This window comes from Lepus europaeus, chromosome 17 (genome assembly GCF_033115175.1).
Source record: "Lepus europaeus isolate LE1 chromosome 17, mLepTim1.pri, whole genome shotgun sequence".
Lineage (NCBI taxonomy): Eukaryota > Metazoa > Chordata > Mammalia > Lagomorpha > Leporidae > Lepus > Lepus europaeus.
In genome coordinates, this window is record NC_084843.1 from 31,647,171 (window position 1) to 31,674,067 (window position 26,897).

The window sequence follows — 26,897 nt, forward strand, 5'->3', positions numbered from 1 at the left end:
AGCAAAAGGCTTTATTGATAAATATGCAGATTTGTCTGTGACAGGACCTGCCGTGGGGGCCACGAGCAGGCTGCAGATCCCCCAGCGCTTGGGCTACAGCGAGGAGACAGCCCTGTGCAGACCCTGCCGCGAAGCCCAGCCACCCGCCTCCCCTCTGCCAATTGTGCTGGGGCCAGGAGAGGCAGAGGCCCGCCTCAGGCTCCCCGGTGGTTCCCTCCCCTCCAGGGGACTGGCACCATGTCCGGGGCAGAGGAGGGAGACAGCAGCTGCGTCAGACCCTGAGCAGAAAACTGGAGTGAGCACGGCTGGCGGCAGCAGATGACGGCTCTGGGCTCCGAGGCCTCCAGGCTGCCCTGGTGGCTCACGCCTGCTGCGGGAGACAGGCGGGGTGGCAGGCCCCGCACAGCCTTCTCTCTGACAAGGTTGGCAAGGCCCATGTGCAGCAGTCCTGCACCCTGGGCGCCAGGCACTGATGGCCCACGTGCCCCCGGGAGGCAGGGTCCCTTCTCGCTCACCCAGCAGCCCTACAGCAGGGAGGCACCCTCAGGAAAAATCACAGCACTCAAAGGCAGCAGCAGGGTCGGGGCTTAGTGCTCCGGGCCGGAGCCTCTCCTCCCAGGAGTCCGTGCACCCGTCAGTCCTGGGGTGGCGGGGGCTGGTTGATGATGACCTGGATGACAAAATCTTTCTGGATCTTGGTTTCCTGGAGCCGTGTGCGGTCTGTGAGCAGCTTCCCGGAGAAGAACCATCGCTGCCAGGAGGGCTCGATGCCCTCCTGGCTGTGCAGCTGCCTCTTTAGCTGCCCCACTGTGTCGGGCAGGCTGGCGCTGAGCCTCACGTCCTTGCCCGTGGAGAGGCGCACTTTCAGCGGGAACTCGCGGCGCACACTGGGGGTGGGCTCCGGGGGCTCCGGGCTCTCCTCCTCCATGCGCTCCAGCAGCAGGTTCACGGGCGGTGACAGGCAGTAGATGGGCAGCTGGTAGCGGTTGCCCAGCTCGTCGTAGCATTCACAGAGGGTACCTATGGGAAAGGCAGGGTGGTCAGAGTGGGCTCGGGGACCTGCTGTCCAATGTCCCTGTACCCCATCTCACAAGCTGAGCCTCTAACCCCCAGTCTGAGATAGAACCCATACAGAGCTCATTAAGGTTAAATGAAGTCACAAGGGTAGGGCTATGTGTGCATAGGACGGCAGCCTTGTAAGAAGAGACACCAGAGAGCTCGCTGTTCCCATTGTGTGAGGACAGAGCAAGAAGGCCACCATCTGCATGCCAGAAGTGGGCGCCTTGATCTTGGGTTTTCCGGCCTCCCCAGCTGACAAACAAACCTCTGCTGCTGATGGCGCCCAGCCTGTGGTGTCTGTTATGGCAGCCTCAGCAGACCCGGACACCCACCACGCGGCACCCAGGCTCCAAGCTCACCCTACAGCCTTATGACCAGAGGAACACAGGGCTGGTGTCAGGAAGACCTGAGCTGGCATCCTGGCTCCAGCAGGCACTGGCTCGTTCCTAACTTTTTCTTTTTAAGATTTTTTTTTAATTTGAAAGTCAGAGTTATGGGGGGGGGGGGGCAGTGGGGAGAGAGAGAGAGAGATCTTCCATCCTCTGATTACTCCCCCAGATGGCTGCAATGGCTGGAGCGGAGCCAGGCTAAAGCCAGAACCCAGGATCTTCCTCTGGGTCTCCCATGTGGGTACAGGGGCCCAAGCACTTGGACCATCTTCCACTGCTTTTCCCAGGTGTATTAGCAGGGAGCTGGCTTGGAAGTAGAACAGCTGAGACTTGAACCAGTGCCCATATGGGATGCTGGCATCACAGGCAGCAGCCTTACCTGCTACACCACAATGCCGGCCCCCTTAATCCTTAACTTTTCATTGGTTCATTCAACACATCTTTCCTGAGCACATGCTCTGGGCGCTGGAGCCAGAACTCAGGGCCCTCACTGTACTATGCAGTGCACGCAGAAATGTTGTCTGGGCCTGGAGCATTTCCTAAGTGCTGCACTGGACAAGGTAACACTGTGCACATCTTGTCGAACCACTTCCCCTTCTCAACAAGATTTTCAGGCTCTAAATTCACGAAGCTCCTTACTCAAGGTCACACCGCTGAGAAATGGAAACACTCAAGTTTAGATCCAGGACTGCGGGGTGGGTGCTGAGGCACAGAGGGTTAAGCTGATGGCCTAGGAGGTCCACACCTTGTAACAGCATGCCTGGGATCAAGTCTCAGCTACTCAGCTTCTGATCCAGCTTCCTGCTGATGTGCCTTGGGAGTCGGCAGATTATGCCCCAAATTCTTGGGAAACCTAGATGGAGTTCCTGCTCCTGGTTTCATCCTGGCCTTGGCCCTGCTTTGTGGACATCTGGGGAGTGAACCAGCAGGGGGAAAAGTGGAAGATCTCTCCCCACCCCTCTCTCTGCCCTCCATCTTTCAAAAAAAATCAAGGAATCTTAAAACAAAAAGACCCATATCCATGACTCTAGAGCTCCACATGGTCACAGCTGATTTACCTGGCCCCGTAAGGCTGCTAAGAACTTAAATGAGATAACTCAGTGCGAGTTTCTAGGTCAGCGCCCAGCACATAGTAACCCAAGAGGAGGTCAGTGTCTTAGATGCTCTGGGAGCCCAAAGGGCCCCAAGCAGGTCTTCAGCTTGCAGGCACCACACCACTTCACAGCCTTGCTGGTGCCTGCCTGTTCCCTCATTAGGCAAGCAGAGCCCAAGGCTACTTGTCCTCTGTGCCCTCACTCCTGGTCTATGCTCAGAAAGGATTGTCTGAACGGACAGTGAATAGCCACCCACTACCCCCGAACTCCAGCTCAGACAGAAACTCCTGGCACGTGGCTGGCCACCAGCTCTCCTCCACCCCTAAGCCATGCTGATCAACCCCGGCATCAGGGACACGCAGGCACTGGCCCCGCCCACGCACCATGAGGCAGGGTGATGCTGGCTCCGTCCAGGATGGCCTGTGCCAGCTCGTGGTCGTTGGCTTCAGCAGCGTAGGCGGCTGCCTTGAGGGCATCCCAGATCTCCTTGCGGCCCTCGAAGGCGGGGGCTGTGTCCCAGAACTCATCTCGCTTGCTCCGCAGCTGCCCGTCGGTCATGGGGTAGTCGCTCTTCCATTTGAGTCGCTCCTTCTTCAGGGGCTCATTGCGGCCTAGGTGGGACAAAGAGGGCAGTTGAGTATCTCCAAGGCCAAATCAGAGCAGCGGCTCGCCCTCTCCCAGGCACCTCCCTGGGCTGGGCCCTGGCCTGCCTGGCATTCTGCTGTGCTAACCCCTAAATATTTAGGTCTCTGGGGTCCCTTTTCAGTAACAGGGAAGTATGTAGCATCCCATCTTAATAGTATTTCAAATTATATTGCCAGCAAAGCATACCTAAGTACTTCTTGACTTACAATGAGGTTATGTCCTGAGAATACACTATCAATTATAAGCTGGAAATACATCTATACACTTCAGCTACAGAACATTCTAGCTCAACAACACAGCACACGGGAGCAGAGTGGCAGCGGTCACCCTCCTCGGCTGACTCGGAACTGCGGGTGCTGCCACCTAGTGTGGTGAGAGAGGACTGCAGCACCGCGGCCAGCCCTGGAAAGGGGCACATTCCGATGTGAAGCCCAGCTTCCCCTGAAGGAGGACCTGCCAGAGAAGTTGAAAACCCACAGATCAAGTCATCAGAAGCGGGGACCGCCTGGACTGCCTTTGTTGCTGAAGTTTTAATTTTACTTTTGATTGCAAAGCAGCACGGGTGCAGTATAAAAATCCTGGGAAGGATGTGGATGCATACAAATTAACAACTGCCTCCATGTAGGGAGTGGACTTGTGCCAGATCACAGGAGAGGCACCTGGGGCTCGTTGTTTACCTGCTCCTCAACACAACCCAGCAGCCAGGAAATCGGGGCGCAGAGCCCATCATTTGTCCAAATCCATGCAGGCACCGGCTTCACGGAGGTGCGAGCACTCTGACCACAAGCTCCATTCGGACCGCAGTTTGTCGCCATACTGCCCACGGGGAAAGTGCGACTCAGAGCCCATCAGCACCTGAACTATGTCCCGTCAGCTTCTCTGTCCCTGATTTCCTCAGGAGGGTCGGGCTCCCATCATTAAATGTATTTCTTTCTTTCTTTTTTTTTTTGACAGGCAGAGTGGACAGTGAGAGAGAGAAACAGAGAGAAAGGTCTTCCTTTTGCCGTTGGTTCACCCTCCAATGGCCGCTGTGGCCGGCGCACCGCGCTGATCCGATGGCAGGAGCCAGGTGCTTCTCCTGGTCTCCCATGCGGGTGCAGGGCCCAAGGACTTGGGCCATCCTCCACTGTACTCCCTGGCCACAGCAGAGAGCTGGCCTGGAAGGGGGGCAACCGGGACAGAATCCGGCGCCCCGACCGGGACTAGAACCTGGTGTGCCGGCGCCGCAGGCAGAGGATTAGCCTATTGAGCTGCGGCGCCAGCCTTAAATGTATTTCTTGATATTCCTGGCTCCAGAGAGGATGGAAGATATCTTCACGCTGACATGCAACTTTCTATTTAAGTCACATTTACTCGAGGGTATTTCCAAAAGTTCATGGAAAATGGAATTACAAGATGTTTATCTTGTACACAATTTTGAAATTCATTCATACAAGTTAATGACAGGCTGGTGCTGTGATGTAGCGGGTAAAGCCACAGCCACCTGTGACACCAGCATCCCATATGGGTGACGGTTCAAGTCCTAGTTGCTCCACTTCTGATCCAGCTCTCTGCTATGGCCTGGGAAAAGCGGTGGAGAATGGCCCAAATTCTTGGGCCCCTGCATCCATGTGGGAGACCTGGAGGAAGGTCCTGGCTCCTGGCTTCGGATTGGCCCAGCTCCAGCCGTTGAGGCCATTTGGGCATTTGGGGAGTGAACCAGCAGATCTGCGTGTCTCTCCCTCTCTCTCTGTAACTCTGCCTTTCAAATAAATAAATTCTTTTTAAAGTTAATGAAAGGGGCCGGCGCTGTGGCGCAGTGGGTTAAAGCCCTGGCCTGAAGCGCCAGCATCCCATATGGGCACCGGTTCGAGACCTGGCTGTTCCTCTTCTGATCCAGCTCTCTGCTATGGCCTGGGAAAGCAGCAGAAGATGGCCCAGGTCCTTGGGCCCCTGCATCCGCATGGGAGACCTGGAGGAATCTCCTGGCTCCTGGTTTCAGACTGGCTCAGCTCCGGCCATTGCGGCCCATTGGGGAGTGAACCAGCGGTTGGAAGACCTCTCTCTTTCTCTCTCTGCCTTTCGTTCTCTGTGTAACTCTGACTTTCAAATAAATAAATAAATAAATTTTTAAAAAGTTAATGAAAAATATGTATTATGAAGAAGGAATGCAGAGCTCAAAACTGCCCAAACTACTTATCTTTTAATTCAATTTTTTATGAATTTTTTCAAGTAACCTTTGTATTACTGTCAACTTCCTACATGATTAAATATGATAAGCAATTGTAATGTCTACTAATGTTATACCATATGTATATTTTTAGACATCATGACCAACCAAACAACTCTGCAGCATCTGAAGAAGAAAAACATTTCTGTGCACTGTCACTTGGAGCTCTTGTCATCCAGCTCCAAGTGACATGCAAGACAACTCCAGACTGTGGTCATTAACAGAGGCCAGAAGCATCTCTATGATTCAAGGAGCGAGGTCACTTCGCTTCCACAACAACTCACACCTACGAGAGGGAGGGCCTGCCAGCAGGCTGCTCCCACTGGCCAGGTGGGAGGGGGCTCCTCAGCCCAAGAGAACGAGAACAGAACGGCACTCCCTGGCAGCCTACTGTGTGCGACGGTGAACCCACACAGGCTCGCTGTTGTTAAGTCACCCCATTCCACCATGGGGATGGCTATTCCATAGATGACAGGACAGAGATGGAGAGGTCACATGACTCCCCCGTGGTCACGTAATGAGGAAGGACAGGGAGGGGTCACCCTCAGGCCTGACTCCATCCTGTGCTTTGCCCTTGGAGTTCACAGCTACCTGTGTGGGCAGAAAACTCTGCAGCCAAACATTTAATTTCAAGTGTTCCTGGGCTGGCAGGAAGAAATGCAAATCCTCTCTGGAGGAAAACAACTTCAACCCAGGCCTTTAAAAACTCCCAAAATACAGCTTCAAGGAAAATAAACAACAAGGTCATAGTTTAAAAAAATTCATAACATGCAAGGAAACAAGTCAATATGAGCAAGAGCCAGCAGAAACAGCAGCAGAAGAATCAGACTTAACAAGACTTCAGACATGGGGTTTATTGGAGACAGATTATGAAATAACAAGTCTGAGAAAAAAGAGACTTAAAACCGTAAGGAAGAAGAGATTATAAAGAATGACCAAGCAGATTTTTAGAAGAACCCCATAGAACTTCCAGAAATGAAAAAATTCAGTAACTGAAATTCAGATGGTCCAACATTTGGAGTCGGTTTCCAGAGGGCACAGTGAGAACGGAATGAGGCAGCACTCAAAGTAATCCCAAAAATGTCCATTCTCCCCTCAATGGAGCAATTTAACGTGCTTCCAATAAAATTCTTAGCTGGGAGTTGGTTCTGCCCCCCCAAGGATCCGGGCAAGATGATTCTAAAATTTATACGGAAGAGCAAAGATATTCCTAGAGAAGAATGAAGTGGGAGGATGTGTACTGCCATTATCAACACTACTTACGAAGCTATGCAGGTTAGCACAGTGCGGGAGCAGGGCCCAACGGGCCAAGGGAACGGACAGGGCATCCATGGGAACATGCATCGCTGACGGGGCGGCAGGGGTGGGACAGGAGCCACTCAATTGAGGTGTTGGGCTGCAGGTTCTCATACAGGAACTCCCTCCCTCACACCAGCCACACACACCAACAGCAGATGGACCAGAGTGTGAAAGGGATGTGTGAAGAAACACATCCCAGCTTCAGCTGCGTTGGCCTGGGGAGGCGGGGAAGGGGTTCTGCCTTGCCCTGGGATGCAGGTCCACACTGACCCCTGAGCTCCTCCTCTCTTTGGCTCCTCAAGTCTGCCTGACGTTCAGGCAAGGGCTCCGATGCATCGGATCACCGTCTCTACACAGTGACAGCCCAGAGGCCCTTCCACACACAGCTTTTTAGAAATGGAGCTGACTGCTGCTCTTCTCCTGCCGCCTGCCTCTCTTCCTTTCATGTTCCTTCTCGCTGGTCTCCTGTCTGCTGCCCCTAACATAGGTAGAGTGACCCCTGCTAACCTGAGGGCTGAGACAGGCCACAAGGTGGCGCCGTCTGAGAGACTTCCCACAGGAAAGAGAACAAGGCCTTGGGACATTTTTAAATATTCGCTTTCTGGCTCTGTTGTTGACAACTGAGGTTGCTGGACTGTGACCCCAAGGACAGTTGAGCTGTGACCGTGTGGACGCACATCTCTCTCCTGAAAGCAAAAGAACTGATCTTAAAGTGGAGGCCCCTTTCAAAGCCATCCCCTCACTGGGCATGCCCCTGAGGGACGCTCCCTCTGCTCACAGATCTCTCTGGGCAGCCTGCAAGGTCACCTCCCTTGCCACATGGACAGCAGCTGGCTTTCCTGCCATTCATAAACTTCCCACCCACAGTCGGGCACACTGAGAGTGAGCCACCTCAAGTACTGACAGCAGCTGCGGGGAGCCATGACACAGTGATTTAAGAAATCCTCACCTTCGATATGGAGCCTTTTGTGCTACAATAGAATGGGCATGGCAAGCAGGGGGCCGGGGACGGGTGGGGTGAAAGTAAGAAAACAGCAGGAGCCCAACCACCTCCATCTCAGTCCTCAATGTACCTGTGGCCAGCAGAGGGCAACACGGCACCTCTGGGCTGGAGTTGGCCCCTTCATGCAGGGGCCAAGGCAGCATGGATATATCAGACCCAGTTCTCCAGCCCCAGCGGAAAGCCCATAGAAGACCCCAGGCAAGCGTCTGATCCCTACGCACTGTGGCTGACAATCTTGGCCACATACACAGAAAATCAAAGCCTATAAGCAAATTGATGATGAACATTTAAATTTCATTCACTTGGGGCTGGCAGAGTGCCATAGTGGGTTAAACCACCACATGTGACACCAGCATCCCATGTGGGTGCTGGTTCGGTTCTAGTCCCGGCTGCTCCACTTCCGATCCAGCTCCTTGCTAATGCACCTGGGAAAGCAGCAGAGGATGGCCCAAGTGCTTGAGCTCCTGCCACTTCTCAGAGAGGGAGACTCAGATGAAGGTCCAGCCTCCTGGCTTCAGCCCTGCCCAGGCCTGGCTGTTGTGGCCATTTGGGGAGTAAGCCAGTGGTTGGAAGATACCTTACTCTCTCTCTCTCCCTCCCTCCCTCTTTCTGTAACTCTTTCAAATAAAATAATCTTTAAAAAACAATAAATTTCATTCACTTAAAAATAATTTATGGTTAGCTGAGTCAAAACAAATTGGGCAGCAGGAGGCTTTGAAAACTCACAGGCCACACAAACGCAGAGCTTTCCGGAGGGCCTTTGGAAAGGTGTGGAAAACTGAAAAAGGTATCCCCCCTTGGCTTAGCTATTTGATTTCTAAGAATCTACTCTAAGAAAATAATCACAACTGTGTTTGACTCAGCATGATTTTTATCAGGTGTGAGAGAGAAAACATAATGAATGCATCAGAACGAGGCTGTAAGATCTGTAGAAGGCACTTGTTAGCAGCCATTCTGTGACTATGAGGAAGGATGCCGAGCAACATGGAGATGCCGGAAACACAGTGCGAAAAGGTTCCAGAACAGCAAGTGCTGTTGGCTCCAGCTTCCCTTCCAGAGAAGTATGAATAGGGGCAGGTGTTGAGGCATAGTGGGTTAGAGCACCCTTGGAATGCTCGCATCCCATACTGGAGTGCCTGGTTCAAGTCCTGACTACTCTGCTTCCAATCCAGCTTCCCTTCACCAGCCCCCCTTCCAAAAAAAAAAAAAAAAAAAGGAAGAATAATAGAGAGAGAGAGAGACAGAGAGGGAGATCTTCCATCTGCTGGTTTACTTCCCAAATAGCCGCAATGGCCTGGGATGGGCCAGGCTGAAGTCAGGAGCCTAGAACTCTGTCCCCCCTATCCCAGCCTCCCATATGGGTAGCAGGGACTTAGGCCAGCAGCAGCAGCTTTGCCAGGCACATTAACAGGAAGCTGGAAGGGAAGCAGATCAGCCAGGATTGGCACTATGAAACAGGATGGCAGTGCTGCAAGCGATAGCTTAACCTGTTGTGCCACAACATGGGCCCCCTGATCCAGCTTCCCGGTAATGTGCCTTGGAGGTAACAGATAACAGCCCAAGTAACTGGGTCCCTGCCACTCACGTGGGAGACGGAATGAAGTTCTGGGCTCCTTGCTTCAGTCTGCCCCAGCCTCAGCTACTGTAGACATTTGAGGAGTGAACCAGTGGATGTAAGATCTCTCTCCCTGTCATTCTGCTTTTCAAAATAATATTTTTTAAAAAGTATGTATAATATAGCAAAATGGCACCAGTGAGTACCTCTGAAGGGCAGTTACCAATGATTTCTGGAGGGCTTCTGTTGGACAAGTTTTCTACAAAGGGAACTTAATACTTTAGTACTAAGAATAACACAACAGAAGGTGTTAATGAGGAAGGGGGCCAGTTCTGGGAGCAGCCAAGCGGAGCCCAGAAGGGTTTGGAGAACCGAGAGAAGGGTCTGAGGGTAGTGGGGCTGGGAAGCCCAAAGCCCCCGAGGCTGCTAGAATGTCAGCTGTTGGCAGCCCTGAGCCTTTCGGCTCTGACTGACATCTAGATAAGCCTCTCCCGTCCTAGATAAGCCTCCCGTCCTTGTCCTTAATGAAGCTGGCATGAGAGAGTACTAAAAAAGTTAGGAGATCATTCTGCAGTCAAGGGACACGACCTGCAGGGAGGGTCTGGGGGCAAAGCACCCACCGAGAGTGTGAGTCTCTGTGACAGCAGCGGGGGTGGGGGGTGGGGGGTGGCAAAAGATCTTATTGCATTGAGCAGAGAACATGCATCCGGGTGGAGGCAGAAGCAGGGGTCGCCAAGGATTGTGTGAATTCGGGTCTCCCAGGGCGAGGGTTCAAAGGCAGATTCTTAGACCCACTGGGTCCTGGGGCCGAGCTGGGGCACGTGCCTGGCCCAGACTGAGACCGTGCATAAACACAGAGAGGCCCAAGAGGCAACGGCACACTCCAGCACGCCTTCACACCCAGGAGCTCAGCCTATGGCCTCCCAAGCTGCTGTGGACGCTGACGTGGAGGGGATAGGGAGGGTCGAGGGCAAGAGGGCACCGCATCTGGGTTGGGGGAGGATAATGACGGGGGACGCCGGGGTTTGGCCTCGGTAATGAATGGTGTCTGGCGACACCACCCCCAGGGAGTGCTCTGCAGGAGAGTGGGAGAGACAGCACCGAAGGGCCTTCCCAAGCTGCCAGGAGCGGGTGTGCATCTAAGTGTGTGTGTGTGTGTGTATGCGTGTGCGCGCGCGCTCACAGGGCTTCACTGGGAAAGACCACACGGAAGGCGGGACTCCCTCTGCCTAGCCCCCTGCAGGGCCTCAGCATGTGTGTGCCGAAGGGAGAAGGAGCTGACAGCACAGGGTGGGCGGGGAGCGGTGAAGGCACTGCTGACAGCAGGGGCGGGGTCTGCAGGGGGAGAAGTCAGGCAGCTCTTTCATTTCTGGCCTGGGACCCCAGGAGATCCTTCTTGCGGCTTTGGGGACTGGCCTAACTCAGCCACAGGGATGTGACAGGAGGCCTGGGAACAGCCTAAGGGAGCAGAAGTTTCCTGAGACGGTCTACCCACCCCAGCCAGGAGATGGCCCTAGGTATGGCCACAGCAAATCCCCATGCTGCTTCCACACTCGCTTCCCCAGCTCTGTCCCCAGGCCTTGCTCCGCAGATGGGGTCAGCAGTGTCCTTCCTGATTGAGGGACAAGTCTGAGTTTGCTCTGCTGATGTGAGGGATGAGGCTCCAGGCAGGAGAAGGCAGGAACAAGGGCCGCCTTGCCTGACAACCTGGGTCTCAGTGCCCTTCGGCCAGGGTGAGGCTCAACCTCCCCTCCTCCCACAGCCAGCAGCTACAGAGGGCGATGCAGGTGGACAAGGGCCCCACCTGGCAGAAGGGACAAGAGGTCAGAGGCCCCAGAAGAGGATGAGGCCAGCAGCCGGGGCGGGTGCAGCCAGGGGACATGGGGCCCAGGTAATCCCTTCAGGAAGCGTGGTATTTATAGTTCGATTTAGCCCGGGATGACCCTCAGAGCCTGAGTAACCTTCCATGGGAAAGTGCTGGCCCAGCTCTGCTCAGCGGGGGACCTCCCACACCCTGGGATTCGGTGGCCTTTCCTCCCCCTGCAGTCCCTGGGGCCCCAGCTCCAGGCTTCAGGGAGGTGAAGGGGTGAGGCTAGTTGCTAAGCAACAAGCAGGGCTTGTTAACCTGCCTGCCCTCCTGGGGCTGTTGGGTCCCAGGTGGTCAGGACAGAGCTGAGGATCAAGGCAGGTTGGCACCTCTTCCTCTGGGATGGTGCCCAGTCCAGGGCAGCCACAGTTCTCAGCAAGGATCCGTTTGTGGGCCTGAGGCTGGGACCACCTCCGGTTCACCACCTCCAGCTCATCTTCCCCTTGCCAGGGCATGGAACACTGCAGGTCCTGGTAACAGCTGAAGACCAACAAGAGAGGCGAGAGGCAGGTCAGGCGAGAGAGCAGGGGAGCTGCCAAGAAGAAGCCCCTGCCAGCGGGGAACAGGGCACTCCGTTTTGTGAACAAATCTCACTGCATGTGAAGTGGGCGGGAGGGACAGAACCCGTCACCAAGGTGTGCAGCCGGGAAACAGGCTCCGGATGCGGGGCTGCAGCCCAGAACCCCAGCCCCACGAGGGCCCGGTACCTGTGTGGCCAAGGGAGGCCAAGTGTTGCCAAGAGCAACAGACTCTGGCAGAACCTTGGAGGGTGTGGACAAGGGAGCACACAAGAGTGCAGAGACAGGGTGTGCTTTCAGGGCACCGCATACAACGTGCACATTCACCGGGCAGCGGTGCTGACCAACCCAGCACCCCCCCGCAGCCACTTCCTGGCCTACCTGCTCTCGATGGTAAACAGAACCACAGGCCTGACGCTGGGGTTCTAACCCCTGTCCTGAGGCTGCTGGAGACTGGACCTGCACTCCCAGAGTGTAGCCATATGCCAGAAGTCCTTAAGCTCCTATGAATCACTCTTTTCTTTACATTGTTATTTACTTGTTTATCTTCATTTTATCTGAAATCCAGAGAGAGAGAGAAAGATCTTCCATCCGCTGCTTCACTCTCCAAATGCCTGCAACAGTCAGGGCTGGGCCAGGCTGAAGCTGTGAATTGGGAACCCAATCCGGGTCTCCCATGTGGGTGGCAGGGACCCAAGTACTTGAATCATCACCATTGCCCTCCAGCCTGCGCAGCAGCAGGAAACTGGATTGGCAGCGGAGGAGCTGGGACAGGCACCAGGCACCCTACACTGATGTGGTATTCCAAGCAGTGACTTGACTGCTGTGCCAAGGCCCACCCTGAATCATCTGTTGCTTCGGAGCACAGCCCATTTGTTGCAGTGAGACCGTGCATAAACACAGAGAGGCCCAAGTACCTTCACCATGTACCGATACATCATTCCCAAGCACAAAGAGGTTCTGGCCTGACCATGGACAGCTCTGGATGGCAACTGACTGCACGTGTTTTCTGGCAACGTGGCACTCGGATGAGTGTGAGTAAAGGGATGCTGTGGTCTCTTTCTGCAGTCTGGCTCCTCCCCCCAGGGGCTTCAGACGTTCTCCCTGGCTGCAGACCACCTTCGTGAAGGCAGCCGCAGGACCTCAGCCTCAGTGTTCCCATCAGTAAAAAGAGGACCTAACCCTCACCTCAAGGACCCCCAGCAGGAATAAGTGAGAGTACTCTGCCTGGCACTTTGGTCAGTAGCTACTGTCACTGACAACCAAGCCAAGGTAAGAATGCTCACTACCATCTTTTTGCTTTTGCAGAGAGTTGCTCAAATTTTGAGAAGTCCTGCTGGTCTTATCTTGGTCTTTATCTCAGTGTGCGGAAGAATGCAGGGGTTAAATGAGGTTAAGTTCGACAGAGACAAAGAGCGGCCTTGATGGATGTCTGCTTCCCAGTGCCGGCCACACAGCGTAGGGTCAGCACTTTTCCTGGGGCACAAGAGGGAGGTCGGCAGCTGATGAATGAGACAGGAACTCCCCGGAGGTGGCTAGAAAGGTCTGCTGTCTCCGAGCAGCCTCCTTGCTACCTCGAGACACCAGGGAGGGGAGTCAGGTTCTCTGGCACTGTGCCTCCACAGGCAGAGACAGCAGCCACCCGGGCTGTCAAGGAGGACCGGGTGAGCACCAGCTGGCAGCCAAGTGTCCAGAGGCCGAATGTGGGGCCCAGACCCCTCCCTGCTACAGGCGGACACTACACTCCATCAGGCACGTGCCCCTGGGCACAGCACAATCCTCAAGCTGGAAGGGACCTTAAAGCCCTTGGGTCTCGCCACTCCCCTCCACAGATGAGGAACTGAGGCTGAGAGGTGGCGGACTTGCTCCAGACCCCACGGCTCTTTCCCAAGCACGTGTGTGTGTGTGTGCGTGCGCGCACACGCGCACACGCGTATGCTAGGGTTAGGGAGTGAACTCTGCCCACCAGGCCACTCCACCACCAGAGACAGCTGAATTATAACCAGAACTAGATGCTGTCAGGAGCCGAACACACAGAGATGACGACCATGCTGACAGAAAAAGCAGCAGCTGAAACATGCAGGGAACGAGAGCACAGGAGTTGCGAGTCTGGCCTGACCTTTTAGCGCCCACTAGGGACAGACAGAATCCCAGAGTAGCACCCTCCCAGGACACCTGGGCCGTCGCCTGTGGACTTCACAGCAACACAGACCTGGGCACCTGCCCACGACTCTGGTTCAGTAAGGCTAGTGTGGGGCTCAGTGGTGGAGACCAACACCCCTGCTGGGGACAATCCAGCTTCCGTGCACTTCTTGAGCTGGGGCACCTGCTATGCCATGAGGAAGCCTGTGGTGCCCTTGAAAGGTACTAGTAGCTATGGTGACCCTGAGCTGGAGCACAAGCCCCCCGACAGACTCACAGAAGCTGGGGGTACAGGTTTGGAGTCAGAGCGACCTAGGTTTGTGCATCAGCTCCCTCACTAAGTAACCCTGCTAAGTAACCCTGGGCAATTGCCTTAAGCTTTCTAGTCCCATCTTCCAGGAGGTCGGGGACAGGCCCAGCCCCACCTCTCAGGGAGGCAAGGAGGACTGAACACAGCCACACACCGTGTGGTGACATTTCAATCAAGGAGGGGATGCCCGTGACAGTGGCCTCTAAGATCACGCTGCAGCTATCTTAGTCTAAGTACACTCTATCATGTTCTCACGATGGATTCCTCTACTCTTCCGTCTACATACAGCCAGCACTCTGCATCTGTGGGTTCTGTTTGGGCCGAGTCAAGGATGTAGTGGGTTAAAATTGTCACCTGTGATGCTGGCATCCCATAAGGGTGTTGGTTCGAGTCCCAGCTGCTCTACTTAGATCTAGCTCCCTGCTAATGTACCTGGGAAAGTAATGGAGGACGGCCCAAGTGTTTGGGCCCCTGCACCCACAAGGGAGACCCAGAAGAAGCTCCTGGCTTCGGCCTGGCCCAACCCTGGCCATTGCGGCCATTTGGGGAATGAACCAGTAGATGGAGGGTCTTGCTTTCTCTATCTCCGTAACTCTGCCTTTCAGACAAATTTTTTTTTTTTTTTTTTGACAGGCAGAGTGGATAGTGAGAGAGAGAGACCGAGAGAAAGGTCTTCCTTTTTGCCATTGGTTCACCCTCCAATGGCCGCTGCGGCCAGCGCATCGTGCTGATCCGAAGCCAGGAGCCAGGTGCTTCTCCTGGTCTCCCATGGGGTGCAGGGCCCAAGGACTTGGGCCATCCTCCACTGCCTTCCCGGGCCATAGCAGAGAGCTGGCCTGGAAGAGAGGCAACCGGGATAGAATCCGGCGCCCCAACTGGGACTAGAACCTGATGTGCCAGCGCTGCAAGCGGAGGATTAGCCTGTTAAGCCACGGAGCCAGCCATCTTTTTTGTTTTTTAAAAAGAGCACCATTCTTGCTCTAGACTAGGCAGTTATTTCTTCATTATTATTTTGACCTGAAACCTATTGTCTCTGTTCAACCTAACTCACTCAGCAGCCCAGGTGGGTCTGTCTGGCACCAAGCCGCTGGGGTCTTGCACGCCCCACCTCATCAGCCCTCTGTCCCACAGCAGGCAGCACAGCACCCAGAGCTGGAGTGAGAAAGGGCCCCACAGTCTCTGCCCTGCTTGTGGCTCCAAATTCTCTCAAGAGCAGTCACTTAGTCCACACCCCAGCAAGGGGCCCTGAGGAACTGTCTTCCTGGCCTGTGTCTTCCCAGGGCTGCACCTGCAGTCAGAGGACCTGGGTCCCTTCCATCCTGACTGCTGTGACATCTGCCAGGTGCCAATGCCACTGGCTTCGCCACCTCACGGAGGTGCCACCATGCCCAGGGAGCTTTGTGGGCGGTGCAGAGAGCACACACAGATGCCCGACGTTCTCGAGACCTGGACACCAAGCTTTTCAGGCTCACTGCCCGCTTCTTCATGCGGCACGGCTCGGGACGCTCGGCATTCACTTTGCGGATCCACAGAGCTCTGCACTTGGGCACATGCATGTTCCCAAGCCTGGCCTGGCCTTGCAGGCAGCTGTGCCTGACTCATCCCTTCCCCTTCCTCCTCTACAGCCCGTGACTCACCAGCCCTGGCAGGCCAGTGTCCTCCCTGGCTTCCTGCCCTTGCACCGCAGGGTCCAGAACTCCAGCCATCAGGATGCTGGACTCGGGCCCTCTGGCCCCAGTGCCCCACCCACCGCCCTGACCCGTCCCACACTGGCCCCGAGTCTCACGCTGCCTCACATGCGTGCTCCCATGTATTGTGCTGGCCTTGCAATGTGACTGTCAACTCCTGGAGGGCAGGCTCTTGAGGGGCAATACGGCGTGGTGCAGGGAACACATGGGGCCTGGGCCCTCGTCCCCGGGACAGACTGCATTGCTCTGGAGGACAGCTGGGCATCAGAGGTGTTTAAAAGCTCTCCAGGTGACTCTCACAGATGGCCTGGGCTGAGAGGCACTGAACTGGAACTAGGCTGCCCTGCCTAGCTGGCTGGCTGCGTTGGCTGCATTTAATTAGGCCTCTGAGAGGCTGGCAGAGGCTGCTGAGGGAGAACCCCGTGCTGCCGGCAGCTGACCATCTGGACAGCCCTTGGAAGGCTGGCGGCCAGGCTGCTCAGAAGGCAAGATGGGGATGAATTAGCAGACCCTCTGCACAGGGAGCCCAGCCACACTGTGCAGAGCAAATCCCCTCTTCATACAAAGGAGAGGGCAAGCCAGGCCCAGAGGCCAAGTGCACGGGTTCTGCAGTCAGACAGCCTTGGCCTGGTCTGCTCCTTACTCACAAGGAAGGCCTCCTCACCCCTCCCACCTCCTGACTCAATGCAGCCCAAGGCCTGATCTCGCGTGCCCAGTGTGGCCAGCACCAGGACACCCTCCGTGTGAGGACACAAAGTACTCTTCCTCCATGTCTGAGCACCAGCCCTCTGGATGGAAAATGAGCAGCCCCAAGGCACAGGGATGAGTGGGAGAGCAGAGCAAAGGAGGTCTACTTCCTAAGAAACCCTCTGTCCCCTCCCCAGCTGCTGTGGGCACTAGCAAGGGAACAACCTGACTCATCAGTGTTGGTGTGACTCACAGGCCAGCAAGACTGACTTGCCTGACTGGAAGGGAGGGGAGCCTGCTGGGGGCTCACAACCTGGAGCCCGTGGGCAGGTGAAGCCCATTCCGCCCTCCCTCTGGCTGCCAGGCCTGGGTGGCGGTCAGGAGCACTTCACTCAGCCACACCCTGCCATGAGGGGAGGGGCTGGGAAGAGGAGAAAACATAGGAGGATCTGAAGCACGGAGCAGTGGCTTTGGAATCCAAGAGGACCTGCAAGTGACCCTGGGCAGCAGCTGAATCTCTGGACCTCAGTTTCTACCTCCATATAATGGGAACAACTCTGCCCACCTGAGAAAATTGTGAAGATGCAGATACTGTACGTCATCTAGTCCTGGGTGGGGCACAGGGGAGAAACTCAAAACTGCTAGCCATTATTACCAGTTGTGTAAGAACTAGTTTTAGGGGGCCGGCACTGTGGCATAGCAGGTTAAGCCACCGCCTGCAATGCCAGTATCCCATATGGGCACTGGTTAGAGACCCAGCTGCTCCACTTCCAGTCCAGCTCCCTGCTAATGTGCCTGAGAAAGCAGAAGATGGTCCAAGTGCTTGGGATCCTACGTCTACATGGGAGACCTGGAGAGGCTCCTGGCTCCTGGCTCCAGCCTGGCCCAGCCCCAGCCACTGTGACCATTTGGGGAGTAAACCAGCAGATGGAAGATTGATCTCTCTTGTCTCTCTTAAAAAAAAAAGAAAAAAAAAGTATCTATGAAATACATGAAACTTGTATAACTTAAATAAAATTTTTAAAAAATGAGGAAGAAATTTTCAAATGAAAACAAAATAGAATTCTTTACTGGAAATAATTGGGTCCATTGGAAATGCAGAAAATTAATTTAAGAGTTTTTTTTTTAATTTTAAAAGGAACTAATTTTAGGGTTATCAAGAAATTCGTTCGCATACTTTATTTCACTTAATCCTTACAACAACCCTGTGAGGTGAGTATTATTATTCCCATTTTAGAGATGTAGACACTGAGGTTCAGAGACTCCAAGGCAGCAGCAGGAATCCAGTGGCCTCAGATCCTTTCGTTGCCAGTCAGCTGCCTGTCCAGATCCTGTCCTGCCTGCCATCTGCCCAGGGCAAAGAGACTCCCTGGTGCCCCTCCACCGTGGACACAGACGCAGAGATGACAGGCACAGAACCACCTCTGCCTCCAGCCCTGGAGGGAAGCTTGCGCTGATGCTGCTTGCCAGTCCTGCCACGCCTCCCAGCACCTGGCTCGGCTCAAACCCACTGGGGCCCGAGTCGCCTCCACGCCAGGCTGCGAGCTCTTCAAGGCAGCACCCAGCCCCTTCGTGCTGGTGCCTGGCTGCCCAGCTCCTAGTCTAGGGCCAGATAAGTGCTATTTGGAGTTGCCAAAAGCCTCTGATTCCAGACCTGAAACAGCCCTGGCTCTGCCAGCCACTTACTTGCTTGATTTGGGCATATTAATCTCTGAGAACCTCAGTTTCTTCATCTGGAAAACAGGGGCTAGCATCATGGCACAGAGTTAAGCCACAGCCTGTGACGCCAACATCCTATATGAGCATCAGTTTGAGTCCTGGCCATCTACTTCTGATCCAGCTCCATGCTGCTCTAACTAGGAAAGCCGCAGAAAATGGCCCAAGTGCTTGGGCCCCTGCCACCTATACAGAAGACCCAGATGGAGTTCCAGGCTCCTGGCTTCAGCCTGATCCAGCCCAGCCACTGCAGCCATTTGGGGAGTGAACCAGCAGATGAAGCGCTCACTCGCTCTGTCTCACTTCCTCTAACTCAGCCTTTCATATAAATAAATATCTCTTCAAAAAAGAAAGACAAGAGGGACAGTAACTGACTGCCTTCTGGGACGGCAATGAGGAGGGCAGCAATAACCACGTTAACAACATTTACAGCACGCACAACACGCACAGGTACCCTCTCAGCACTCGCTATGTATGAAGTCGTCATGTAGCCGGGAGGCGGCTGGCTCTGAGAGCCGCATCGTGACCCCCACAGGTGCAGTGCTCAGTGCACAGTGCCCAGGAGGCATTTTCAAGGTGACTCAGTGAGCCTTTTCTGGGCAAGTGTCAATTCTCCCCGCCAGCATTTATTACTGAGTCCCATTCCATGGCCTTCCTGAGTTATGTGATGTTGCTGTGAAATAGAAAGTAAAAACCCAAGCCCCCTGTACAGGAGGGTAGCAGGCTGCAGGCTGCCCGGTGCAGGTGGCGCCTCCCCCGTCCTCAGAGACGGTTCCTGCCTCCAGAAGGGCCTCAGGAGGGGGCAGAAATGGCCAGGCGTCCTGAACTATTTATTTTGGCAATGCCAAGGGAGGTGGACCTGGAAGGCCAGGGACAAACAACGGCTGCGCAGCCTCTTGGATGCCTTGACCTTGAGCCCTCCTGCACAGCACATCCTCAGCCAGGACACAGGCTAGACCCCCAACTAAACACAGAGGGGTCTCCTTACCTCTGTGGTCTCCCCACAGAATGGTGTGGTCCGTGGTAACGACAAATCTCGAACTTTTTCTTAAACAGCAAAACTTTTTCAAAGGAAGTAGTGAGGGCTCTCAAAGGAGGCCACTCCCTGAGGCAGGTAAGTGCAGCTCTTGTGGGGAGGCGAAGTACCACACCGCCCTTGTCCACACGTCCATGAGACCCCAGGCTCTGGAGGATGAGCTCCGCCCCTACTAGGCACTGCCCACCGCAGCCTCCCAGGGAAAGCTACCCATGGGAAAAGGCCTGGGAAGCCTCCAGCTCAGCTAGGCCAGGACAGCAGGAGTCTAGCTTGGCAGGGCCCTTACCACACCATGTGACTGGGGCAGGTCTTCTGCCATGGGCCCCTCATTTGGGCCCTCTCTGAACAAGGGGTTCCAGGGCCCCTCTGAGCTCTGACCCACTCTGTAGAGACTGTGTGGTGCTCTGAAGGCACAAAGACAGCTAGGGGAAGAGCCCGGAGCTCCCAACACTCACAGCCTCTGCTCAAAACCGGGAGGCACAAGCTGCATGTGTTATGGCATGCATATGTGCACACACAGCCAGGAGGGAGACATGATTCCATGCAAGAAAAAAAAAAAAATGCTTTGGCACCCAGCAGGGGGAGAGACTCACAAATCCATGGGGACCCTGTTACAGGGGAAACCGTTCCAATTACTGCCACAGTCATTCATAAACTGTTCAGCATTAAAATGCCTGGGCCAGGCACGCTGGACGCCCACCCGAGCAGGACAAGGCCCTGACCAGACGAGCTCATGTCACTGTCTGCACTACAGCTGAATCACACCAAGGGTGTAGAACCATCCTTTTTTGGTTTTCCAATACATTCTGTTCATGCTCACTATTTTGAAAATATTCCACTGTATGATTCAGGAAGTCCTTGTAATGTGTTACTCCGTGGCACATTTTTTAAAGTACACAAATAATACATAGTAAGTCAATCAATATGCAAATTAAAAAACAAAACAAGCAGGCAAACTGGTGCCCTAGAATGCAGGTACGTGAGGCGTCTGTTGAGTGCACACACCCAGACCTGCCAGGACTCACTTATGCAGCTGCCAAAGGGGTGGGAGGGAGCTGGGCGAGATCATCGCCAAGGCTGCCTCTGGGTGAGGGCTCTGGGAATACACAGGCTCGATAGGGCTGGCGGGGCCTGGGTAGCAGCAAACATCCCCTTCACCCTTGCACAGGCTTCCCGTCTTATCCTCCCCATGGACGGGACGGGACAGTGGCCTCTGTGGCTGCTAGAGGGAGGGATGGCGTGTGAGTTCAGGGCCTCAGTTTCCCTTTGGAATGATGACAGTGATGAAAAAGGCTCTGATGCAAGAGGTCCAGTCCCGGGCAGTCTCCAGGCTGTCTGCTCTCCAGCTAGCCTACCCCAGTGCCGATGGGCTTGGCCCTGGAGCAGCTGTGCTGGCCCATGCTCAAGTTCACAGGACCCTGCCACCCCACCCCCAAGGTAACCCAATTCTTCAGGGTCAAATGACAGCTGGAGGCGGGGCTAGCAAGCCCTAAGGCGGGAGAGGGCAAGGATTACTGGCTCCCAGGGTGCTCAAGCCCAGCTTCATTTCAACACACAATTCCTGAGCACCCACTGTGCCCAAGGCCCTGCCAGGCACTCAAGGGGCCTAAGAAAATGAGGGTGGCATTTTCACTACTTTAATGTGTGTCTCAATGCATAACAAGCAGCTGTGCAGACAGGCCTTCCCTGCCAACCTAACTCAAGTGGGCTCCTCCGTTCCCTGCACGGTCCCAGCTCTCTGCCTGGTGAGTCCCTCTCTGCAGGTATTTCTTTGTTTTTCTGTTTCTCCCATTAGAATGCCAGTCTCTCCCAGGCAGGGCCTGGGACTCTCCTCCAGTTACACCTGCTGCCTTACACAGAGTAGGTGCTCAGTGTTAGTTAAATGAATAGCTACCAAGCAGGAAATGGCATCAAGGGGACTCCAGAGGATGTGGGGAAGCAACACAGGGAAAGAGCACACATGGGGAGACTTCCTGGAGGATGTATGACCTTGTGAGCATGGCCTTGGAAGCAAGTAAGGGAAAGGAGGTGGTCCAGCTGGCAGGTATGGAAGCAGCAAAGGCCTGCAGTTGGGCTGGGACGGCGAGTGCAGGCCGGCAGGACAGGCTGAGATCCTGTCGAGGCCTCCCACTGAACAGTGGTCTTCATTCTTCATTGACCAAGTCCGGACCACATGAACACTGAACACAAGGCTCTGTGTGGTGGGCAGGGGACATTCTAAAGCACACTGCAGCTGTAGCACCACAGGACAGCCCTGTGCTCTCCTCTAGCCCCTCTGCCCCGGCCGATGGGCTGCAGCTCTCCCCAGCTGTGCCACGCTGGGAGTGAAGAGCCTCTCTCAACACTGTCACAACAAAGACTCATTACCTTCCCCTAGGTCTCCAAAGAACTTTCTTTCAACTACATTTAGAGATTAATTTTTTTAAAAATAAGAATGCTGGGGGGTTGGTCGGCATTGTGATATAGCAGGTAAAACCCCCAGCTGCAATACCAGCATCTTATACAGGGCTAGTTCAAGTCCTGGCTGCTCCACTTCCAATCCAGCTCCCTACTACTGGCCTAGGAAAGCACTGGAAGGTGGCCCAAGTGTTTGGGTCCCTGCCACCCATGTGGGAGACCTAGAAGAAGCTACCTGGCTCCTGGCTTTGGCCTGGCTCAACCCTAGCCATCTGAGGAGTGAACCAACAGACAGAAGACCTCTCTCTCCCTCTCTGTAACTCTAACTTTCAAATATATAAACAAATCTTTTTTTAAAAAATATGGAAATGCTAAGGTATATCTATCAATGAAAACCTCCAGCCAGCACATGGAAATCGGGGGCTCACAGCAAGCAGATAGGAGGTCAGCCCAGAGGAGACACTGTAGTCAACTTGGAAGGTTGTGACATCTCTGGGACTCCGTTTCTCAAGGCCAGGAGACGGGACAGGATAAAAAGAGGTGAGAGACATGGCCAGAGTGGGAGCAAACAGGCAGAAATGCCCAGAAGTCTCCCCGCCTTGGGTGGTCAGGTAAGAGCTCCCCACTCAAGTCCTCTTCCAGTGGAGTGGAGCTTGGGGCTCAGTGTGGAGGAGGGAGAAAGGCCACCCCTCCTGGCCAACCAGAGCTTTTGAGGGCTATGTTTGCTGGCCTGGCGTGATGCGGTGGGGAGGTGAGCGAGGATGCCTGTGCACCAGACGCCATGTCTACACTGGCCAGAGGTCTGGGTGCAATAACTGCCAGGGTGCCTCTCAAGAAAACTGGCAGCTCTGAAGGCGCCCAAGGCTGCCAAGACAGCGTTAGCATCCATGAAGAAGAGGGCCTGGAGGAATACACACCAGTTCTGCCGCCAGGGGAGGGTGGCGGGCTTTGACTCTCTAGGATATGGATTTGTGTATGTACTGGCCTTTCTGAAGAGCAGGAACTGTCTGTATGTATGCACACATGTGTTCCTTAAGATTTTCTTTAAATGTCATTGGCAGAAAATCTTGAAACTTACTGGGAAAGGCAATAGGAGATCCTTGTCATGACAAGGCTCAGACAGCTAAGCTGGGACTTCGGCTGTCTCCTTCTCACAAGATACCTCTAAGGAAAGACTGTCCCTAGCTATTCTGAATCCAAGTGAACCCACTTTGTGTGAGCTGCACTGAAAATAAGCTACCAGGGCAGGCTTTACCCAAGCCAGGAGCTCCAGGACAGGACAGTGCCCAGCACGCAATAGGGGTTCAATAAAACCTAAGAGAATGAACCAGGGAGTGGATCAGCTCAAGGCTTTTGGAAAAAAGTTACAGGTGAGTGCGAGAAAGGGGCCAACAGAGAACATCCACAAAAGGCAGGAAAGAGGAACTCAAGGGAGGGTCCTTAGGCCTCTGTCTCAGGGGAACACAGGCAGACAGGCGAGTCCTGGCTGCAAGGCTTCCAAGCAGCAGAAGGCTGCAAGGCCTGGTTAGCCCGGCAGAGCCGGGCCAAGGCCTGTATCACCTGCCCTTCCTGAGACCAGTCCAACGAGAGCCTAAGATTTGTGTCAAGCAAGAGCTGAGTCAGACTTGGGGTGTGGGGGGTGGGGCTGTAAAAAGGTAGAGCAGACAGGTCAGGCCTCATTCTCTCAGGTGTGCCAGGCAGGGGCAGCTTTCCCAGGAGCTTAGGGAAAGGCGGCCTCCCAAGGTGCTACAACCCAGGAGAAAGCTGGACCCAGGGAAGAAGGCTTCCCTGCAGACAGGATGGAGCTGGTAGGAGGCGACCAGCTAGGAGACCACCTGTTCTGCCCCAAAACTCCTCCCCTCACAGATGCCAGACAGGCTCTGGCAGTGTGGAGGTTGGAGGGGAGAGGAGGCGGCAAACCCGGGACAGCAGGAGGTATCTGTTTTCAGCACAGCCACCACAGGGACAGGGACAGAGCCCTGTGGGCTCAGCTCCCGGCTGGTGAAAAGGCATCCGCTCAGTTTCAGCTCAGCTGGAGGTCAAGAACTGCTGAGGCTGGCAGCCCTGCATGGGGGATGCTATTTGCTTGCCAGTGAGCATCTCGTTGCCATGGTGACCCAGGGAAGCACCAGGCAAGAGCCAGCCACAAGGCCAGGAGCAGAGCCCTCTCTGCTCTAGCACTGGGCCTTGACCTTTCCAGCTGGGAGAGGGAACGCAAAGCCCTTCTCCTTCCCTGGATTCCGGCCACGGGCTGGGCACTGCTCGGGCCTGAGTCTGCACTCTGCACTCAGGGGGGCCCTGAGACAGAACAGGGAAACAAGAACAAAACACAGAAAAGGATGAGGGCTATGGAGGCATGAACAAAAGCCAGCAGGGCTTAAAGGAGGGGAAGAGCTTCCCCGGATTGGGTGGACTCAGAACAGGCTCTGGGAGGAAGAAGGCCCGAAACAACAAACAAGTAAACACATGTCCCCAGGGCTGACACCAGCACCGGCCCCAGGATCGCAGCCTGAGCACCTAGGTTCAGGGGGCTCCATCTGGCTAGCTGCCTCTCACTGTCTGCTTCTCATCTGTCTCACGGTTCTAACTCTCAGTGTCCCACCTGGCTGTCCCACCCTGCCCCACATGCCTGCCAGTGTGGTGGAACACCCAGCCCCGGCATCACAGTACCTTGCAGGCTGAGCCTTCCTGCTGGCTGAGGCCCAGATCTGGGGTCTCCCCGTATCGCACTCCAGGCCAGCTTTTCTATTCTGGGTACCAGTTAGAGGCTACCTGGTAGTGGCAAATTCTTAGCAAAATCCCATCTCAGGGTGGGCATTGTGGCACAGCAGGTTAAAGCCCCAGCATCCCATATGGGCAGCAGTTCTAGTCCCGGCTGCTCCTCTCCGGATCCAGCTCTCTGCTTTGATCTGGGAAAGCAGTAGAAGATGGCCCAAGTGCTTGGGACCCTGCACCCGCGTAGGAGACCTGGAAGAAGCTCCCGGCACCTAACTTTAGACTGGCTCAGCTCTGGCTATTGCAGCCATTTGGGGAGTGAACCAGCGGATGGAAGACTTCTCTCTGTGTGTCTCTACCTCTCTGTAACTCTGTCTTTCAAATAAATAAAAATAAATTTTTTTTTAAATCTCATCTCATCAAGGTCTATCACACTCCTCAACCTCCTCCCTCGCCTGAGAACTTGGAAACCACGGGGCAGCCTGCTCTGGGCCTAGGGAGTATCTGTCTCCAGGATCACCAAGCAGGTTCCTGGAGCTCCAGAAGGCCGGCGCTCAGAAAGGGCCAGAGGCTCAGGCTGCAAGCTCAATCAGGAACCCCTGGCCTAACTGCCTTGCTGCTTTCTTTTATGCTATTTAGAAGATGACATATGCTAAAATGGAGAGAAATTACATAATAGAAACATACAGAGAGAAAAAAAAAAGTAAGTCATTCATATCCCATCACCCAAAAATAACCAGCAATAGCATGTGGAAGTATTTTCTGTTCATCTCAATGCACATACACATTGCTGGGATCCTATGATAGGTATGATCGGAGCTTCCACCATTATCACAGCCTTACCCCTATTTTTATTTTAACCCTACACCAGCTGCTATACCAGTGACTCTCAAAGAGTCACCTGGGGCAGCTTCATAAAAATTCAGATGCCCAGGTTCTACCCTAGAGACTGACTCAGGGAAAAGGAATCCAGGATAAATAAGAAACTTCAAAAAATTCTGCTTGGTTTATGTTACACAGAATCATCCAATAAAGGTTTATTGAGCATTTACTCTGTGCTGTGAACTGTATAGGATGCATCTCTTCTTATCATTCATTTGTTCATTAATTCAAGATACATGTATCAAGCTTTTAGTATGTGTCAGGCCCCATACTGGGGAACAGAGACAAGAAGTAAAGGGACAGTTAGAAACCAATGTACGGGACCAGTGTTGTGGCTCAGCAGGTAAAGCCGCCACCTGCAATGCTGGCGTCCCGGCTTGTACGTGTCCCAGCTATTCTATTTCCAGTCCAGATCCCTGCTAATGGCCTGAGAAAAGTAGCAGAAGGTGGCCCAAGTGCTTTCGCCCCTGCTACCCACATGGGAGACCTGGATGAAGCTCCTGGCTCCTGGCTTCAGTCTGGCTCAGCCCAGCCGCTGAAACGTTGAAACCACCTGGGGAATGAACCATCAGATAGATCTCTCTGTCTCTTCCTCTCTCTAACTCTTTCAAATAAATAACTATTTTTTAAAAAATGTACAAGGATAGTAATATATGGCCCCAATGCCTGGGTTCTGTCTGTATCCGCAGATTCAATCAACTGTGGATCAAAAAGCCTCTAAAAAGTACCAAAGGGCTGATGTTGTGTACAGCTGATTAGAATCCCAGCTGCCCTGCTTCAGATCCAGCTTCCTGCTAATACACCTGGGAAACAGAGGATGATGGCCCAAGTGCTTGGGCCCCTGCACGGTATTCTGGGCTGCTGGCCTCAGTCCAGCGCAGCCTGGCTACTGTGGATTTCTGGGGAGCAAAGCAGAGGATGGAAGTTCTCTCTTTCTCTCTGTTGCTCTTCCTTTCAAGCAGATGAAAATAAATAAGCATTAACAGACAGTGAACTCAACATGTACAAGCTTTTTTCTTGACATTATTCCCTGAACAATATAACAACTGAAACATCTCCAATGTGTGAGGCACTGTAAGTAATCTAGAGGTGATTTAAAGTATACTGGAGGATGTACGTATATTATATGCAAACACTATGCTACCTTACACAAGGGACTCAGGAATCCTCACTGTGGTATCCACATTGGCTCCTGAAATAATTCCATGTGGACATTGAGGGACCAGTGTACACCAGAACAAGGACCACAGGCGATGGGCTCTCAGCCTGTGGAGGGCCCTGAAGTCTGCTGGGTGCTAACGGAGAGCTTAGCCAGGCAGAGGGCAAGAGGGGCTCACAGGAGGGGGAACCGTGCGAGCCCGTGGGTGCTCTTAGGCAAGCTGGGTCTGGAGAGCCGACAGCGCTCCATGCAAGGCAGAAGGCAATGGGAGATGCAGTCAAAGGGAAGGCAAGGCAGGAAGGGCCCCAAAGCTGGTGACACAGCTGGGACACTGTCCCCTTGGAGCAGGGAGAACCTCTGCAGAGGAGAGGTGGAGGAAGACAGGCATTTCGGATGGCTCACCTTGGACCTCACATGGAGGGTGGGGCCAGGGGACCTAGGCTGGAGACAGGAAGACCTATTGGGAGGTTGCTGCATCAGTAAAGGAGCAATAATACAGGCTTGGACTCAGGTCTTCTGGAGGGGCT

The 26,897-nt window shown here is 54.2% G+C and overlaps 1 protein-coding gene across 1 annotated transcript in view; it reads right to left on the minus strand.

Moving 5' to 3' along the window:
• UBTD1 (ubiquitin domain containing 1) overlaps positions 1-26,897 on the minus strand; it is a 60,583-nt gene continuing 33,686 nt past the window's right edge. The window contains exons 2-3 of the mRNA XM_062214160.1: positions 2,926-3,153; positions 1-1,020 (exon numbers count right to left, since the gene is read on the minus strand). Coding sequence (XP_062070144.1) covers positions 635-1,020; positions 2,926-3,153 — 614 coding nt within the window. The 3' untranslated portion in view covers positions 1-634. The remainder of the gene's footprint in view (positions 1,021-2,925; positions 3,154-26,897) is intronic.